This window comes from Brienomyrus brachyistius, chromosome 13 (assembly GCF_023856365.1).
Source record: "Brienomyrus brachyistius isolate T26 chromosome 13, BBRACH_0.4, whole genome shotgun sequence".
NCBI classification, from domain to species: domain Eukaryota; kingdom Metazoa; phylum Chordata; class Actinopteri; order Osteoglossiformes; family Mormyridae; genus Brienomyrus; species Brienomyrus brachyistius.
In genome coordinates this window covers 22,061,817-22,080,737 of record NC_064545.1, presented here as the reverse complement: position 1 = coordinate 22,080,737, position 18,921 = coordinate 22,061,817, and the positions used below count along the sequence as shown (strand labels likewise).

At 46.0% G+C, this 18,921-nt stretch overlaps 1 protein-coding gene and 1 non-coding gene across 3 annotated transcripts; both read left to right on the top strand.

Moving 5' to 3' along the window:
- Nucleotides 1-397: 397 nt before the first annotated feature.
- On the top strand, nt 398-18,306 carry ipo7 (importin 7). 2 transcript variants are annotated; one of them, XM_048972216.1, is made up of 25 exons: nt 398-591; nt 3,766-3,847; nt 7,762-7,915; nt 8,015-8,173; nt 8,281-8,437; nt 8,899-8,988; nt 9,475-9,566; nt 9,677-9,761; nt 9,848-9,982; nt 10,085-10,184; nt 10,386-10,462; nt 10,915-11,031; nt 11,192-11,281; nt 12,263-12,428; nt 12,832-12,992; nt 13,152-13,280; nt 14,985-15,051; nt 15,175-15,300; nt 15,439-15,536; nt 15,701-15,796; nt 15,911-16,131; nt 16,337-16,545; nt 16,698-16,904; nt 17,023-17,139; nt 17,226-18,306. In XM_048972216.1, exons 1-25 carry the CDS (start codon nt 508-510, stop codon nt 17,321-17,323), a joined length of 3,117 nt encoding a protein of 1,038 aa, XP_048828173.1. In that variant the 5' UTR covers nt 398-507; the 3' UTR covers nt 17,324-18,306. The 2 variants fall into 2 exon arrangements, with proteins under 2 accessions (XP_048828173.1, XP_048828172.1); XM_048972215.1 differs by having other exon boundaries at nt 9,472-9,566.
- LOC125706925 (small nucleolar RNA SNORA23) lies at nt 10,643-10,823 on the top strand. The gene has a single exon (XR_007382103.1). It is a non-coding gene; the product is annotated as a small nucleolar RNA SNORA23 (small nucleolar RNA).
- Nucleotides 18,307-18,921: the final 615 nt, after the last annotated feature.

Below are 18,921 nucleotides of genomic sequence, written 5' to 3'. Positions count from 1 at the left end.
AGATATAATCATTAAAACACAAAAATTATCGGAATATTTATGAATTAAAAATTCTGGGTAGAATTATTAGAAGTGGATTTTTACATAATATTATAATATAAGTTTATTTTCATATTAGACAACAAATGTCCACACAAAACAAAAATAAAATGCAAAACCAGATACTTTGTTTCTAGGACTCTTCGGGTTACTTTTATAATGGTTTCATGTGTAACACAAGTTCATATATAATGAAAGCATATTACTGAGTCGCCTAAATTTACAAGTGTGCATGGGGATGACGCATTGCTGTTATTCCCGTCTGTATGCTCTTATTGTTTAGGACTACATTTCCCGGAGCTCCCGGCAGCGGTGGCGGAAGTGTCGCGCGATGCTGATCTATCCGGGTACTCAGTTCGGCTCTTCCTTTCGCGCCGGCAGCTGGGCTTCACCGCGTCCATGTGCGCATCGACTGGGACAGCATAGTTCGCCGAATCAACCGAAACCGAGCCGCTACACACTCTAGACATGGATCCCAACTCCCTTATCGAGGCCCTTAAGGGAACCATGGACCCGAGCTTGCGGGAGGCTGCGGAGAGGCAGCTGAATGAGGTACGGATTTGGTTTGGGTGAATCGGGCCTCACGGAAGGAATAGTATGGAGCCTCGCTTGTGTTGAGGTATGGGGGGTGACGATGTCTTGCAACGATCAGATGTCAAAATTGCCATTTAGACGTCTTCGAAATGTTTAATAAATACCAAAGTGTTCAGCATACTAGTATTTCACGCGTTTATATGCGCTCGGAGTTGATGTAGCGATCGCGTCAGAGGCCGTCACTGAACTAGCTAGCATGTTAGCCCAATGTGCCAGCTAGCGCCCGAAAACGTGGAGCTGTCGCTCTGCTTCGCTAGCCGGCGAGGAAGCGCGGATAGCCGGCTGGCCATTTAATTTGCGTCTGGAGAACCGCCGGGGACACTTTTGTTTTTTGCTTTATTTTGACCGGTCTTACAACCGGCGGGAGAGTCGGAGTCGTGTAGGCAGATGAGGACTTAGTGAGTTAGTGTAAGTTTGTCAGGCAGATTTCTGTGTTGAAATAAGTTTTCGGAGTCCCGAGTTTCTCACGTGTACCAAGCACATTTATGCTGACTCACAATTCGCACAGATTTAAATACTGGTCGACTGTCGCCGGGACATTCATGTCCACACATTCGGATGGAGGATCCGTCCACTGACTAACCGAAGGCTTGTGTTCAACTACTGACAATTGGGACCGATTATAACCACTCCTTTCTTCTGATAGCGCCCTAAACTTGGAGGGGACATGGATGTCTACATGGAAACACGTGGACCTAGTGGGACATTTTTGTTTCACAGATGTGGTTACATTTTCCCCTCATCTCAAGACAAGCCATAGTTGGATATGTTGTCTGTGGGCACTTGTGGGCAGTTTATGAGCTGTTCTGGGAGTAGAAAAGTTGCCTTTGACGCTTATTACCGGGTACTGTACAGGGGACGCGCCCAGCTGCTGATCGGCGCGCGCGGCCGCTGCCTGCACGCGTCATTCATGGGCGCATTGAAACGAGCTGAATGACTAATAATGGCGCACATGTTGGCCAATGTGTAACTTAAAAAAATCCGACGTTACTGTAAAAATGGCATCCTCCCAGTCATGAATAGGAAGCCACCCATGGACGTTTTTGTGCCTACTTTAATAAACTAATTTCCCCGCCATTGTAACACCTATAGCTTGTTTGTTTGCATTCAACAACCATTGAGACACGCGTGCAAAATATGGAGGCATTGAATGCGCAATGCGCGCTGCTCAATACATAATGAAACTGGATTAGAAGGATTGTATCCATCGCTTGTAAGACTGCGCTGTTGTGCTGTTTTTAGTTCTGCCCTGGATGTGACTCATTGTGTGGTATGCAGAGATGGATTTGAAGTGCGGTGATAACGGCATAGAGCGGGGGAAATGGACTGTCCTGGTTTTTTTAAAAGAACTTTCTCACATAAAAGTAGCTCTTAAAGATGCTTCTCTGTTAATAGAAACATGGGTGTTAGAAACGTGTTTCTGTGCCTTTTGTGGGGAGGATGTGCACCTTCCAGGCCTTTCTGGAGCTGGGGAGGAAGTGGAGTGTGCACACGCAGGGGGAGCTGAGGAAGCTCCATCAGGGGCTGAGTCAGGGAGCCGTGATTGATGCTGGCAGGGCAGCGCTCTCCAGTGTGGTTTCCAGGCAGCATGTGGCGCTGACGCCTTTTGCTGATGCGTTCATGTGGGACGATTACGCTGCATTCCAGTGCTGTTAGCCGGCCAAAGGGCCCCCAGGGTCTTTCGAAACCACAGGCATCAGAAAAACGTCCAGAAAAAGTAGCATTGTTTCTTCTGTTTGCAGTACATTTTTAGAAAGTGGCACTTGAGGGGCTCGGAGCTATAAGATGTTGCCACCATTAAGGAAAACCAAAATGACGTGACTTGAATATTGATTTCTTATTGCATGTCATTTTTTTAAATTTAGTTTCCATTTCAGTGCAGTGACACTGATTAGCATCACTCCTATTTGGCATCTTTGTCATTGGGTTTTGTCATCGACGGAAATGTCCTTTTAAGAGGTAACATTGTGTCAGACGGTCCTTGTAAGGAAAGGCCGAAGTGAATGTTCCGGAACGCTGTGGTGGTGAGGAACTTTCCAGAGCCTTGGTCAGCCCCTGAAGCTGCAGAGACCCCCAGAATGGGTCTTTTTTTGAGGGCGGGTGGCATGTGAGAGATGTCTGCCTTCTCGGGTTTGTAAGGAGGCTGGTAGCTCAGTTGTGAAATCTCCTTGGCAAGAGATTTCTCCACAAATGGTAGAATATGTAAAGGGACGTGGAGTGAAATCCCCCTTCGTTTTAAACATGAGTTACTGGACCAAGTGGAACAAAAGCTCGCATGCAAGTGCCAGTTGTCTGAGGGTGGTGGTTTGTGGGGGGAGGGGGGAGCAGGGGGGAGGTGATGTCCCCACTGCCATCTGCATTGTGTCCAGCGGGCGGCTGACGCGCAGTGCCCACACGCTGCTCTGCAGACCAGTGGGAGCAGAGGGCTTTGCTTCCCCGGCCTCCTCCTTGGATGCTTAGGGGGGCTGCTTTGCAGTGGGGGTGAGAGCAGCAGCACATCCCCTGCCCCCCACCTCCCCCAGGGAAGGGTAGTGGAACTTGGATTTTGCGCTGATGAGATCCACCGTCTTCCGGTTTGTTTACCTTCGACCGACTCCGTTGTGATTCCTTTTGCGTTTTATTTAACCGACACTTTTATCCAAGGCAACATACAATTCAAAAGCAGGGTTAGCCGGTCTCAAGCAATGGTGGGTTAGGGGCCTTGCGCAGGGGCTCTACAGTGACATCGCTCTGCTGACCCCGGGACTTCAAATTTCTGGTCATGGGCCTTGACCCAGTAAGCTACATGCCGATGCCTTTATTGTTCATATCAGTGTTTGGAAACTTAAGGATTTGACCTCATAGTGTCATATTGGAGAATCCCTGTGAAATAGCATGTTGGATCAACGCTGTCATTCATAGGTACCAGGAAACACTTTTTATATAAACCGTAAGAGCGTTCAGTCATTTGTCTATTAACATCATTTGAAGATGGGCCCCGGCTCACCTGGACTTCCCGCATCGGCTAATGTTTGTGTTCTGGTTTCCATTCCGATGTTTGCCAAAAGCATGCTTGTGTAAGCATCTCTCCTGCAGACATACTGTTCTTTTGTAGCACTGAGTCTGTTTTTCTCTTTGTTCCTGCTTCCCCAGGGCCACAGCCAAGTGAACTTTGTCTCCACGCTGCTGCAGGTCACTATGTCTGAACAGCTCGACCTGCCTGTCAGGCAAGCAGGTGAGCCCTGGCCGTCTGGGTGAGGGGCTTGTGGTGCGGGGCGGGGTGTGCTGGATTAGGGATTGTTAGGCTTTTTTCTTTTCTCACCCCCCCCATCCCCCCCTGCTCGTCACCAAACCGAGTCGGGAACCTCCAGGCTTCCAATATCGTGATGTCAGAAGACTATTCTGGAAGTGGCTGGGTGTGAAATGGACACGCCGCCATTCCTGTAAACAACCCCATGACCACCTTGACCTCTCTGAGTGCCACCTGTCACTTTCTGCCTCTGGCTTTGCCCCCCTCCCATAATGACATGTTTGATGTCAAGTGAGAATCTTTCCCACAAAGCCGAGAAGCCAGTTTCATGGGAATTAATTGTACAAACTAATCAGGGGACTTTAATATATTAGAACTTATTCAAGGTTCGTCCCATGTCGGAGTGTTTATACTCTTCCGTTGGCCTTACAAAGGGAGGATTCAGTCTTTCATGTCGGTGTCCCCTATATGGTCATCTGACCAAACGACTCGCGGCAAAAATGTAAATGTGCTGAGGTTACACGAGGCTGAAATGGCTTTTATCTGCCCTGTTTGGAACTTCTGTCATTCACATGCCGGGTGCCCTCCCCTCTCCCCTCTCATTAAGGGTGTTTAGGTCCTGCATCACTTCGGTCAGCTGACAAACGTTGCGTAATTCCAGCTCGGTAAACAGGACGCCCTGTGCCAGAATGTTTTCCTGACTGCATAGATTTTTCTCCACCCAGCCTCATTCTTGCACGATTCGGCGCCGGGCGCTTAGAGTCATGAGACCGACACACAATCTTTAAGTGTGATCGGCTGGCTCCGTGAAAATGACTAGGTTCTCAGTTTCCACCGTCTTGGCAGATGCAGATTGTTTGGGGTCTTCCCTTTGCATGTGGGGTCTTCCCTTTGCAGATGGGGTTTTCATTACAATTAGGGGTCTTCTCATTACCCCGCAGACCCCGGACTGAGGTAAAAACGTCACTTCCTGTGGGAAACGGCCCCTTTCTGATGTCGTCGGACAGAATTTTGTTTTCTGTGATTCTCCTGTGATGTCATTTCAACATGGCGGCTTGTAATTTTATAAATATTTATAAATGTTTATTTTGTTTACTTTTATAACTATTAATACATTTATCGCGCATGGTTGGTTTAGAGTGCCATGTCATGACCGTAAACAGTATCTTAGCATGCAAAATCAGATTTTTACCAGACTTGTTAGTGTCGTTTGTTTGTAGTTTCTTTGCCTCTCAAAAAGAATCTCACTATGAATCTGTAATATCTAAATATATTACAAAGCTTTTAATGTGGTTTGACTAGTTTGTGTTTGTCTTGAATCTTGCTCCAAATCTGCTAAAATATAAAGCAACAACACATAACGGTGTGTTCGTGGAGGCAGCCATGTTTGTTCTGAGATTGGTCAGATGTGACATCATCACCTCGGAATTTACGGCTTTCGAGAGATAATCGAACGCACTGTCAAAGTGGCCAGCGTAGCCCTACCGCCGTCATCGGCCTCAGTGGGAAAAGCACCTGAAGCTCCAAACTGCTTGTATTATCTAGACCTTGAGATTTTCCCTGAAATAGTTACGTAGTTGAACCTGATTTCCGTTTCATTTAGCAGGTCCTCTTATCCAAAGTGACGTACAAATTAGAAAGCAGGTTCAAACAGTCCCTGTGGCGGTTGGGGGTCGGGGGCCTTGCTCAGGAGCCCAACGGTTAGATCACTGAGCTGACTGGTTGAATCGGAGACCTTCCAATCACACAGACGCAGGTCTTACTCAATGACCGCTGCCATTGTCAACTGAACTCTAATGTATTCACTGAAAATCCCCGTCCTGTAGAGATTTGCAGTAATATGCAGAACGTTTTTATGGGACTCCTTGAGTGTACGATGATGCAGTGTGTAACCACTCATGAAATGCATTGTGGGAACAGGCATGGTAGCCAGAAATGGGGGAAACTGTACACGGAAGAACCCTAGATGGATACTTAATTAATCCCAAAGGAAATTGCAGGCTTCCTGTAGAACAACACACATTTAGACGGCAAAGACATTTATACATTAACGTGGTAATGCATAAATTAACAATAAATAATAAATGGCAGTGACGCAAAGAACGTCGGGGGCAGCATTTCACGGATTTCTGTGGTGTTGGCTCGGAAATAAATAGTATTGCATGTTGACTGGCGCAGTGAACATGCTGGGGTGAGGCGTGTGTGGGGCAAAGGGTCATATGAGTGCTTCGGCTGGGCCCGGCACGGTCGATTGGAAGGAATGCCGCTGTGCTGCTTTCCGCCCCTCTGAATGACAGGTCTCGCTCACTCCCCTGCTCCTCGGGCTCGAGACGTGCCTGTCAGAGTAGTTGGCAGCTTGCTGGACTGGTAGACCAGACCGAAGCGTGAAAATGGGTGATTCACTGCTGAGCCGCCATTCGATATACAGCGTTAATTAAAATCTCTACAGGGACTGATTCTTATGTACCTGATTCGGAATGTTTTTCCCCTCCCAGTACAGAGTGGTGGGTAATTCTTATTTACAGTCCTTTTTAGCACCTCATCTGTCTTAGCCGCGGAGCTGCAACCGTCTGCGCGCTGGTTCTGTAAATATTTGTGCGGAGGCCATTTTACGGACGGGTACCTTAGTGAATTCTTCCTTGGCCTCGGTACAAATCGAAGTAACGGACGCCACCAAAACGCTCATTGGGCTGTTCTCGGCAGGATCCGTCATTGTGATTGGTTCAGCTCGTCAGCCGTTGGGCCGAGAACGGACGCTCTGTTCCAATAGGATGTGGTCAATTTACAGCTGCGCCGGGTGGGCGTGGTGTTTCATGACTCGGCAGTTTGTCTCTTGGTGTGGGGGATGGGGGGGGGGGGACAGCGATCCAGACCAGCATATGGACCATCCACTGGCCTGATTGGTTACAATGAGGTGACCCATGGGAGCAAAGGCCCAGTTGTGCTGAAAGCTGATCCAATGTTGTCATCCTCTATTTAGCTTTGCAAAGAAGAATCTCAGTATAATTCATGTTGCATGTTGTGTATATGAATGTATAATGGATGCTGCGAGCTGTGTGATTTTTCTGGCATGCGTGTGTAGCTATAAATACACATGCGTCGGAATATTTCCTGTTAATTTTAACGGCAGCTATGCTTTGAAGGTTACTCACTAGTTTCGATACGAGGGAACAAGGAACCTACGACTTAACATTCTCGTCGGTCACGTCCGAGTGGCAGAGCGGGATCTTACCCCCATGTGAAGAGAATTACATTAACTTCTTGTCTTTGTGGTCTCCTACCTGCAAGACGAGGAGAGGAAACCAATGATAGAGGACTGGTGCCAAGGGAATTCAAATGAGCCAAGTGCAAGGTTATATTGTCTGGTTTGGGGGGGGGGGTGACATCAGGATGGGTCACTGCCATAAATGAGGTGGAGCCACACAGCCCTGTAGAGGTGCGGACAGGTGGTGTGTTTTGGGGAGGTCGTGGGTGTCATTCAACGGATGTCCTGCAATGTCAGCAGTAAGAGGCGGGATTATTCCATTTGGCTGACAGACGCGTCTGTGTCAGCAGTTTGATGTCTGGCCGACGGTGCCGTTGACCTGTATTCCTGCTGTGGTCTTACAGATCCATTCATTCCCTTTGGGTGCACTCAGAGCCTCGGGTGTATGTATGACCCATGCCAGCTTGATTGTGACTTCCTGTGACGTCAGCAATTGAAACGGCATGATGGGATTGCAAGGGTAAACCGGTTGTGAGCTGATATTCCTCAAAAAAGCAGCACTGGGATTAAGATATTGCACAAGCTTCCTCGGCTAGTCGGGAGTATCTAAAGTCCCGGCCGTTATCAGTCAGGCAAATGAGTCATCATCCGACAACTCGTGGGATAGTCTGGCTGACGACCTTCTGACTCTCAGGTGTCATCTACCTGAAGAACATGGTAACTCAGTATTGGAGTGAGGGGGAGAACCGGAGTGCAGAAGCCCCTGTAACCAACATTCCTGAGGAAGACAGGCAGGTCATCCGGGACAACATTGTGGAGGCGATCATCCACTCTCCCGAACGTATCCGGTAAGCTCTCCGGGCTGGAGCGTCGCTGCATCCTCTCAGACCTCCCCCATATTTAGGTTGGGCCTAATGTTCCCTCTTCTGATGCGGTGTTCTGCTCAGGGTACAGCTCACGACGTGCATCCATCACATGATCAAGCATGACTACCCTGGCAAGTGGACGGCCATCGTGGACAAGATCGGCTACTACCTGCAGTCGGACAACAGCGCCGGCTGGCTCGGCATCCTGCTCTGCCTCTACCAGCTGGTCAAGAACTACGAGTAAGAGTCGCGCCTGGTGCTGTCGCAGGCTCATTCTGGAGGGGGTTGTGGTGTTCTTAAGGATGGTAGAGCCAGCTCTGTCTGACACGGGGCGGTTCACGGCGTAGGTACAAGAAGCCGGACGAGCGCAGCCCGCTGGTGGCGGCCATGCAGATCTTCATGCCCATGCTGAAAGATCGCTTCATCCAGCTGTTGCCCGATCCCTCCAGCGACTCTGTACTTGTCCAGAAGCAGATTTTCAAGATCCTCTACGCTCTCTTTCAGGTACTCTCCTGCACCCACCCCCGGTGGCCTTAAAATTATTCTTCGGTGCGAACCCGTGACCGTCAGACCGATCGTGCTATTTCTGGTGACCTCCGTGCTAAAGTTATGTGTCCGGGTGCTTCCTGGCCGCTAAGCTGGGTTGAGGACCGAGGAGTTCGTGTGAGCCGCTTGGTCTTGTCTGTTGAAATGCGTCCAGTTTGTGCCGGACCCGCTGACAGAAGTGTGGGTGGCATTTCTGCGGGGCCATCTGTTGGGGTGACGAGGCTCTTGTAGCGTGACATCACCACAGGCTCCCTGGCTGCCTCCATCACTATTTTGCCCTGTGCCTCTAAGCTCTATCACTGTTGGCATGACCAGCATGCCAAAGGTAACATGGAGGGATTCCATGGCTGAATTCTTGTAACCTTTGCATTTTCTACCTAGTTTGTCATCATGCCAACTCCGTTTTAATATCCCAACAGTACAACCTGCCATTGGAGCTGATTAACCGGCAGAACCTAGCGGAGTGGATGGAGATTCTGAAGACTGTGGTGGATCGAGATGTTCCTCAGGTATAATCTGCAGGTTTTCTGAGCTCTGTTTTGTAGCCAGCATTTAATTTGTAATTATGTAAATGTTAATAGTTTTTGTGTTTTTAGTTGTGTCTTACAGAATGTGTGAAAAAAGCATGATTTTCATGCCAGATGTGAGAGCTGGCTTCCCTGGCAATGCGTGTGTTTAGCGTGTATCCCTGGTTGTAGTATGAATTGTTGGCCTGATTCGTTGAAAACTTTTGGATCTCTGGCTGTTTAAATTAACTTGTCATCCGAATACCTGTTCTTTAGACTGTGGTTGCTGGTTAACTTATTGCATGATCTTAATAATGATCAAATAAAATTATTTTTTAAATGAAGGTCAGATTTGGTATTCCAGAAACCTTTTCTAAAAATAGTTGCCAAAAAGTGGGCAGGTCTTGTTATTGGGGTTATCTCATATTCAGGCCAATACGGTAATATGGGTGTTGTGATTAACAAAAACGGTTCCCTTTCACCAAGGAGACTCTGCAGGTGGACGAGGACGACCGACCGGAGCTGCCCTGGTGGAAGTGTAAGAAGTGGGCTCTTCACATCCTCGCCCGGCTTTTTGAGAGGCAAGGATCCTCCCCATCCCGACCTGTGCAGCCTTTGAGTGCTTTCAGGCATCCTTCGAGATCGGCTTGAGGTGCCTTTGGATAAATCGTAGTATTGCTCTCTGTTGTAGGTATGGCAGCCCGGGAAACACCACCAAAGAGTACACAGAGTTCGCCGAGCTCTTCCTCAAGGGCTATGCAGTTGCTGCACAGCAGGTAAATTTTGTTCAGTTTCCGTTTGTAGTTGCTCGGTGTTATGGTCGACCCAATGGGAAGTGACTAGGTATGGTTCTCGTCGGCAGGTGCTGTTAAAGGTCTTGTATCAGTATAAAGAAAAGCAATACGTAGCCCCCAGGGTTCTGCAGCAGACCCTCAACTACATAAACCAGGGAATTGGGCACGCCGTCACTTGGAAGAACCTCAAGCCCCATATCCAGGTATGTGAGGTGTCTTTGCATAATTATTACTTCACACGCAAGTTAAATGGTGGGGATTATCTTAGGTTGTGCATCTTTATTAATCTTTGACCTTCTTTTCAGGGCATCATTCAGGACGTGGTCTTCCCCCTCATGTGCTACACAGACAGTGATGAAGAGCTGTGGCAAGAAGACCCCTATGAATATATCCGCATGAAGTTCGGTAGGAATGAGTCCTCCGGCCAACAAGGCTTTAATATCGGCACAAGCTGTAATCTTAATGTCTCCCAAAAAGATGCTAATCACAGTTAAATGCAGAATTTGTGAATGATGCCTATCAGCTCTTGATGAGACTCATTAGCACTGGGCTAGGCTGCCAGTTGCAGAGGCAGCCTGGGCTCATTGTTCGTTTCCCGCTGAATAGATGTGTTCGAGGACTTCATCTCCCCCACTACAGCTGCTCAGACCCTACTCTTCACGTCGTGCAACAAGAGGAAAGAAGTATGTACGGGAAAGGGCTTCTACCACCTTAGTGTTTGAGTGCCATGTTTCCTCATTTCCCTGTTGTTGCTTGGTCCTTCATTTGGTTTTTTTTCTGTGGTCCTGCAAGACCTAGTACTTTAATACAGATGTGCACTGACAGACATGACTAAGACGTTGAGCGAGGGCTGCCTGGCTGTTGGTGGCCGGAGTGTATGGTGTCTGTCCATGTTTAGTGCTGCTGTCCGTCTGTGTCTTACAGTCGGTACAGCAGTGCTCACTCCTCACCTGCAGCCACAGAGACACTGGAGATCATAGTACTGGTCTAGTGATGTCTCTCAGACACCCCACCGCTGACCAGCCTCCATAATCTCCTACACCTGACCAAGCAACTAACCAGTCAACCCCCAATTAAATTCCTACCTTGGGCAGTTATGCTGATGTGATGTTTGATGGATTTCTTGACTTGACAGGTACTGCAGAAGACCATGGGCTTTTGTTATCAGATCCTCACAGAGCCCAACACCGACCCACGGAAAAAAGATGGTGCTCTACACATGATTGGCTCACTGGCTGAAATTTTACTCAAGGTAAAGCATCTGTCTGGCCTTTTTTGTTTCATGCCAATCAGATCAGAGGTCAAGATAATTTGCCCAATGAGAATGTAATTTTATGTTTTGTTTTTTTTTTTGTAACATATAGTAAACGTTGGTTTAACTTGGCAATTTTCGTGTTTTTTTTTTCCCCCAGAAAAAGATCTATAAGGACCAGATGGAGTTTATGTTACAGAATCATGTCTTCCCACTGTTCCACAGCGAGCTGGGCTATATGAGGGCAAGGGTAAGGAGACCTGCTTTATGAACTTATCATAGTTTTCAGTGAGTGTAGTTCATGTGCTCTGCATTGCAGCTGCCCGTTAGTGGAACTCCTAAGTCACTGCGTTTCCATTGAAGCGCGAATTACAAGCTGATTTTCAATGCCGAAAGTTAAATAGCAAATTTTGTGTTTCTATTAATGTCATACTTCCCTTTCATCCTGTGAGATTAAGATCCATGTCCATGGAAAATCCATGGGTTTCCATGAGGAACTCTAGAAGATTTGTATTCTACGTATCTACTAATTTGCAAATTCCACAAATTACCATTGCAGTTCAGTGATTTATTACTTTTCCAGCTAGCTGTAAAAACACAAGCGAACACAATTTTTTGGGGGGTTTTTTGCGCTACAGTAAAATCTGCTTATAATGGACTTCAAGGGACCTGGCAAAACAGTCTTTTATCCAGAGTTGCTTATCCAGAACACAACTACAGGACACCATTTACTCATGCCACACCCCAGCAAACACACTTGTGGTATTTGATTATTATATTGTACATATAGTAATCCAGTTTTACCTGACCAGATGTTTGACTATTAATAATCTCGACTAGGTATCGGTGCTGGATATTACCGGCATGCCATGCGCCTTGTAGGTGGAGCCTGCATGTCCGTTATAGCGAACAAAACTACAGCTAAAAGCGGCCCTGGGGACCAAATTGTTTGTCTGTTACATGTGGAATTCCGTTATATGCGAGTCCGCTATATCCAATGCGTTTTCTGCATGTTCTTAGAAGCCCATGGCCGGGACCAGCGGACCTAGTCCGTTACAGACGATATTCCTTTATGAACGAGTCCACTATAATGGGATTTTGCTGTATTTGAATGTTGCAGTTTTCGGTTTGCGTCTTCAAAATGTAGGTCAGTGGAAATGGCACTAGTGACAGAGCTGGTGCTTTAACTGGTGTGAGCGACATATTGACTTCGTCCTCCCTTTGACCCCAGGCCTGCTGGGTCCTGCACTACTTCTGCGAGGTGAAGTTTAAGAACGACCAGAACCTGCAGACAGCCCTCGAGCTGACCCGCCTCTGTCTGATCAACGACAACGAGATGCCCGTCAAGGTGGAGGCGGCCATCGCCCTGCAGGTGCTCATCAGCAACCAGGAAAAAGGTGACTTTCTGAGATCAGGGCTGCATCGGCAGGGAATACTTCTGCTCTGCCGTTCATTATCACAAAGGCATTAAGGCTGTTTTACAAGCAAAATTTGCTGCTGTGGGAGGTAGTTGGGCAGCCAGCTGTTTAAATATAAGAACAGTTATGCAGTATGTGACTGTTTATAGCAGCTCTTAAGAAACGAGTGATAGTTAATGGTGTAAACATTAGAAGACTGTAAGTGTTGCATTTTTTTCCCCCCAAACTGCTCAAATCTAATAATGTGTAGTAAGTCTGTAGAGGATCACTGTTAAATATAATGGTGTCTTGCTAAAGTACTTTGAGAGCACAGTGTTAAGATTGGATCGATGGACATCATTCGAAGGAGAACTGAGACCTAAATGTTCCTGCCTGTCCACAGCGAAGGAATACATCACTCCGTTCATCCGGCCAGTGATGCAGGCGCTCCTCCACATCGTGCGGGAGACGGAGAACGACGACCTCACCAACGTCATTCAGAAGATGATCTGCGAGTACAGCGAGGAGGTCACGCCCATCGCTGTCGAGATGACCCAGCACCTGGTGAGGCGGCTGAATGTTAATTGCTGAGCTGCCATTTCCTGTGTAATCAGATTATTATGTAAGGCATTAACTGCTGTACTGTGGTTTACAGCTCTGATGTAAGCGATGATGTCACCGAAGATGAAACACATATTACCAGTCTGCCCATTTGTTCCACAGGCCATGACCTTTAACCAGGTCATCCAGACAGGCCCTGATGAGGAGGGCGGTGATGACAAGGCTGTTACAGCCATGGGTATCCTTAACACCATTGACACCTTGCTCAGTGTTGTGGAGGATCACAAAGAGGTTAGTGTAGCAGCCTGCTCTCAGCAGTAAAGTCCACGCATCTCTCCCCAGCACATGAGGACAGTGCTTCCTCTGTTCTACTGCCAGTTTTTTTTTCCGGCTACCCCCTGGAGCTCTAGGAAATGTTTGAATCTTTTCCTCATTCTGCTTCGGAGGCTGAACATGGGCATGACTAGGGCTGGGCTGGGCTTTGGCATCGATGCCCTAATTTGATTCCGATTCACAATCTAACGATTTGATCCGCTTCCGATTCAGTATGGATTCGATGGGAATGAGATATGGTTTCCAGTATTTGTAGAGATGTTTAAAAAGCTCTACATGAATCATGAATCAATAAATGTAGAGTCACTGGGAAAAAAACTGAAAACCACTGAAGAGGCCAGAAGCTTGTATACCAAAACTTTTTTTTTTTTTTTGGGACAGGGGTATGGTTCCTTAAAAACAAAAGCAACCTGCCTTTTTCAAAGTGCAAATGGACTAAAAAGAATAGCTGACAATAAGTTAAAGATGTTTTGCACGAACAGTGTTCCACATGCATGCTCTGAAAGAAGGGTTGGGCCCTGCACATCCGGGTGATATCTTGTTACATGATTACATAGGTTTGTAATTATGCAAACTTTTATTGTATTGAATACTTTCATATCCATTTTAAAATTTCCGGTCGAAATATCTCACGAATATTATATGATGTTTCATGCTTGCTGCCAGGCAAAATGAGGCGTCCTTTTTATTTACATATACAGCACCCAGCTCTCAATGTGCTGACATTGGTGTTTGTGCCTACATACATAAGAGTCCAGCGATCAAAATGCATTATTATATCCACAAAACAAGCTACATTAGGGAAACACTGCAAAAACTCCCACTTGAAAATGTCCTGTTCACACCTCGCCATTTAGGGACAAAGTGGGATTGGCAGTAATAAGGGTAAAAGGAGGTCAATATGAGCAACGTTCTAATGTTTTTACTTTATTTCAGTGATACTCCAAGTCATTCTGACTCGGAAAGATTAAGTAATGGTTGCTAGACACCTGAGATATGCACACAATGGTTAATTATATAACTATAAATAAACACAAAATACTTAATTTTCCATAACTTCCAAGTGTCTATCCTTTCAAGTGAAATACGGCCACACTTCAGGCCATTTTGCTGTACGCAATTTAAGTGTTTAAGGTAGCTGCTAGCTAACGTTAGGCGTCCGCTGACATCAGAGCAAGTGTGATGTTAACTACCGACGGCCCCATGAGGTGCAGCGATGTTCCTGTTGGATGAGCACCAGAGGGCAAATATGTCAGTCAACTCTGAAATTAGACACCAAAATGAGGCACTGAAATCTGCATCGAAATACGGTACAGTACACCCCTGTTTAACTATTGCGGAAATTAACCTATAAATCCAGAAAAGGGTTGATCTATGAATTTTACGATTCTGAAAAAGATACTTTTGCCATGAGATCAAACTCATCCTTTGTCAAAAATTTCATGGCAACATTACCATTAATGCAGACACTGGAGGAGTGTCTTATTTCACGTTGACGACTCTTTCTCAGTTTGGTATCGCCCTGTATTTTCTGTACAACCCAAGGCAGTGATTAAAGTGTCTCCGTCCGTGTGCAAAGTCTATATTTTGTAGAGTGACAAGTAATGTATGGATCCCTCTAATGGGCCAGATTGAGTCAAAACGGTGACTTGATTGTTCCAGATCACCCAGCAACTAGAGGGCATCTGTCTTCAAGTGATAGGGACTGTCCTTCAGCAGCATGTCTTGGGTGAGTGAGATTCCTGCTACAAAATTTCCTTCTCTGCACTTTTTTTCCACTTGAATGGGAGCTGGTCACTTTCGGCGTTACGTTAAACGGTGCTGTTTCGTCTCTGTTTGTATGGACCTCTAGAGTTCTACGAGGAGATCCTATCTCTGGCCCACAGTCTGACGTGTCAACAAGTGTCCCCACAGATGTGGCAGCTTCTGCCGCTGGTCTTTGAGGTCTTCCAGCAGGACGGTTTTGATTATTTCACAGGTATGGCGTCTGTTGTTGGGTCATTGATCTGTTGTTTCCAGCTCAGCCGCTTTGAGATGATTGGAATTAGTACATTTTAAGCTGTCAGTCACCCCTGACTAGCTGAATCTTACTTGATGGCTACTTTTTATCTTTCAGACATGATGCCTCTCCTGCACAACTACGTTACGGTGGACACAGACACACTGCTGTCTGACACCAAATACCTTGAAATGATCTATAGCATGTGCAAGAAGGTGCGTGTCCGTTCCCTTTTTCATCCACTTTCACATTCAGCAATATGGGTGCCAGTATATATAATGGAGCATATTTGGCCAGCTGTACTGTCCTTGGAAGCTGAAGCCTGGTGTCCTTTTTGGGAAGAGAATTTGAGCCTCTTGTGGGTTTTTTTTTCTCTCAGATTTTGACGGGGGATCCAGGGGAGGATCCTGAGTGCCATGCAGCCAAGCTATTGGAGGTCATCATACTGCAATGTAAAGGGCGTGGCATTGACCAGGCAAGCTGTTGCCGTCAAACCGTTGGGTCACTTTTTACTGGTTGCCTTCCCATTGCCTTGGATACATTGATTATATATACATATATATATATTTTTATTTTTCTACCATCACAGGTCGTACCTCTTTTTGTGACGACGGCATTGGAAAGGCTGACTCGTGAGGTGAAGACCAGCGAACTGAGGACCATGTGCCTGCAGGTGGCCATTGCTGCCCTCTATTATAGCCCCCCGCTGCTGCTGAATACAATGGAGAACCTACGCTTCCCCAACAACACAGAACCAATTACCAACCACTTCATCTCACAGTGGCTGAAGGATGTCGACTGCTTCCTGGGGTCAGACTGCTCTTACATTATGGTTACTTGTCGCAAGATGTTCTAGACATTTGAATTGGTTCATACTAGTCCTTGGGGTAGATTTCCCCATCATGGGAAACTAAAACTCAAATTATGCATGTATATTAGGTTAACATGTCCACCAATACCTGACTTAAGGATGTTATTTTCCCGATATTAACACAAGTGGTGTTTGTTTTGACAGACTACATGACAGGAAAATGTGTGTGTTGGGCCTGTGTGCCCTCATCGATCTGGAGCAGAGACCGCAAGCAGTCAACCAGGTGGCTGGACAGCTGCTTCCTGCTGCCATCCTGCTCTTCAGTGGCCTGAAAAGGGCCTACGCCTGCAGGGCGGAGCACGAGAATGAGGATGACGACGACGAAGAGGATGGAGAGGACGACGAGGAAAATGGTAGGTCAGATAGGCCAAAATTTAAACTTGAAACCCATTTGGAGCTACTAACTATTATGTGTTGAAATCATGAAACGAGTTGTAAATAACCATTTGTGTATTTGCGAACACTTAAACTTATGTTGATTGCGATCATTGTGCTAATTTTGTAGTGGAGCTGGGCAGTGATGAGGATGATATTGATGAGGAGGGCCAGGAGTACTTGGAGATGCTAGCCAAGCAGGCGGGTGAGGATGGAGATGATGAGGACTGGGAGGAGGATGATGCAGAGGAGACTGCTCTCGAAGGATACACGACCGCTGTAGACGATGAGGACAACCCAGTGGACGAGTACCAGATCTTCAAAGTGATTTTGCAAAGTAAGGCAAAGCAAAGTATCTTCAAATAACAGAAGCTTGTATGGTAAATTTTGATGAACGGACCAAGAATTACTTTCTGAAATATCCACCTAGAGCTTCATTCTTGCTTCCATTTCAGATATTCAGAGTCGTGACCCAGCATGGTACCAGGGACTCATACAGAATCTAGACGAAGAGCAGAGAAAACAGCTTCAGGATATCGGCACACTTGCAGACCAGAGACGGGCTGCACATGGTACTTCTCTCTCCTGCTTTGATGCTTAATATAACATGACTAGGAGTTTTCTGGTTGCTAAGAATTTTAATGGTCTTTGATTCCAGAATCGAAAATGATCGAGAAGCACGGCGGATACAAGTTCACAGCCCCGGTGGTGCCAACCAACTTCAATTTTGGAGGCAGTGCTCCAGGAATGAATTGAAACCCCTTTTCCTTTTCTTACTCTGTGACTGATTGTAGTGAAGTGAAAAAAAGCTTGTGTTGTCCCTCAAGTAGTGGTTTCACAACTGGTTCTTCTCTCTCACTCTTCGATTTGACTGTATTTACTTGGACATAGCACCAGAAGATGTGAGAAGACAACCAAATGCAACCAATGGCTGGGAAAACTAACCAAGGACTTGAACATGAAGCAAGAATTGAAAACAAAGCGCCGAACAACGTTGTCATATGGAGTCTGGATTAGGATGCTATGACGGCAGCTTTTGTTTCACCATTAAACAAAATCCAGGCAAAAACATACGGTGATGAATTTGACTATAGGACTAAATGTTTAATTCAGTCTCACGGTATAGGCTAGAATGGCACCCTTTAAATTTATACCTGTGGAAGTGGTGTTTGTCTACATTTACTGCATTAACAAATGCCCATGTTATGTATATTGGCCAGGACTCTGTAGGAGCCTGGCTTGAACACCCTTTGCCATTTGGAAGGTATGAGCGAGTGTATTCATATGTAGCATATTGGATACTTCATAGCACTACGTGATGCCTGATATCTGTAAATTTATGACTAGCACTTTTCATATTGTTCAGGTCTCCCGGCCTCTTGTTTCAGACTGCAGATTTTTAATATCATTTGAGACTATTTAAAAAAAATGGCTGTAACATTGTTACTCTGCAGGTAACTTGTGGTTATGGCTAATTGTAATGTACTCAGTTACTGTGTCCAGTAGTCAGTGGCATCTTTTTCCGCTAAAATGGCAACACTCTGGGTTTCTGGGAAAAAAAAGAATGCTCTTGGTGTTCCCTTTGGATACGACCCAATTTGTGGTGTAAGCAGTGAAGGTTGGTTGAATACTTCATTGAAGCATGTACAATTGGACTACCGTGAAGCTCTAGCATTTGGTTGATGTATGGATAAACCATCTATATATACAACAATATATTAAAAATGAGTTGGGATAAACTGATGGAGTGGTAACTTAAATTGAAATGGTGAATACGATACAGGCTTAAGTAGATGAAATAAAGGTAAATGGCAGGCACAGGGTAGTGCTGAAAGATAATGCCTATATAGGTAGACATTTGTAATGGAGAGTAAGTAATTGATTACTGAAAATAACGTTTTTGCATCTTGAGACGATTAGTGCAGTTCTATTTTGTGATAAAGGGACATCTGAAACTTTACACCCATCTGCGCACAGTCCCTTACCCATACGACACGAAATATGTATCAATAGGAAGGGCTTTATGCAAACAATGCTTATTAGTAAAGACTGCACTGTTTACTACTTTTAGTGTGACTGATACTGCGGATTTTATTTACTTCTGCTTCTGGCAAAACCCAAGGCCTCCATTTAGGCACGCAGCTAATTTGACGTGTCGTTAGCGCCGAGGCTAACGCTGTAACACTTTAGGCCTGCGGAGTAGATATTACAAAACTGCTACAAGCACCTATTTGTAGACAAATACAGATCGACGTGAGCCCACGCGGAGGAGGGTTGATGCGTTTTAATGGTGAGCAAACAGTTCATCGATATATATTTTTTTAAAAGACGCCATGAGCTCGTAAGGTTGTCGA

What these genes read in the sequence shown, in the direction of transcription:
- ipo7 (XM_048972215.1), top strand. Translation starts at nt 508, where the DNA reads ATGGATCCCAACTCCCTTATCGAGGCCCTTAAGGGAACCATGGACCCG. An exon ending in CCTGCCTGTCAGGCAAGCAG is followed by an intron (nt 3,848 to 7,761) that starts GTGAGCCCTGGC and finishes TCTGACTCTCAG; the next exon opens with GTGTCATCTACCTGAAGAAC. An exon ending in CATCAGCAACCAGGAAAAAG is followed by an intron (nt 12,429 to 12,831) that starts GTGACTTTCTGA and finishes GCCTGTCCACAG; the next exon opens with CGAAGGAATACATCACTCCG.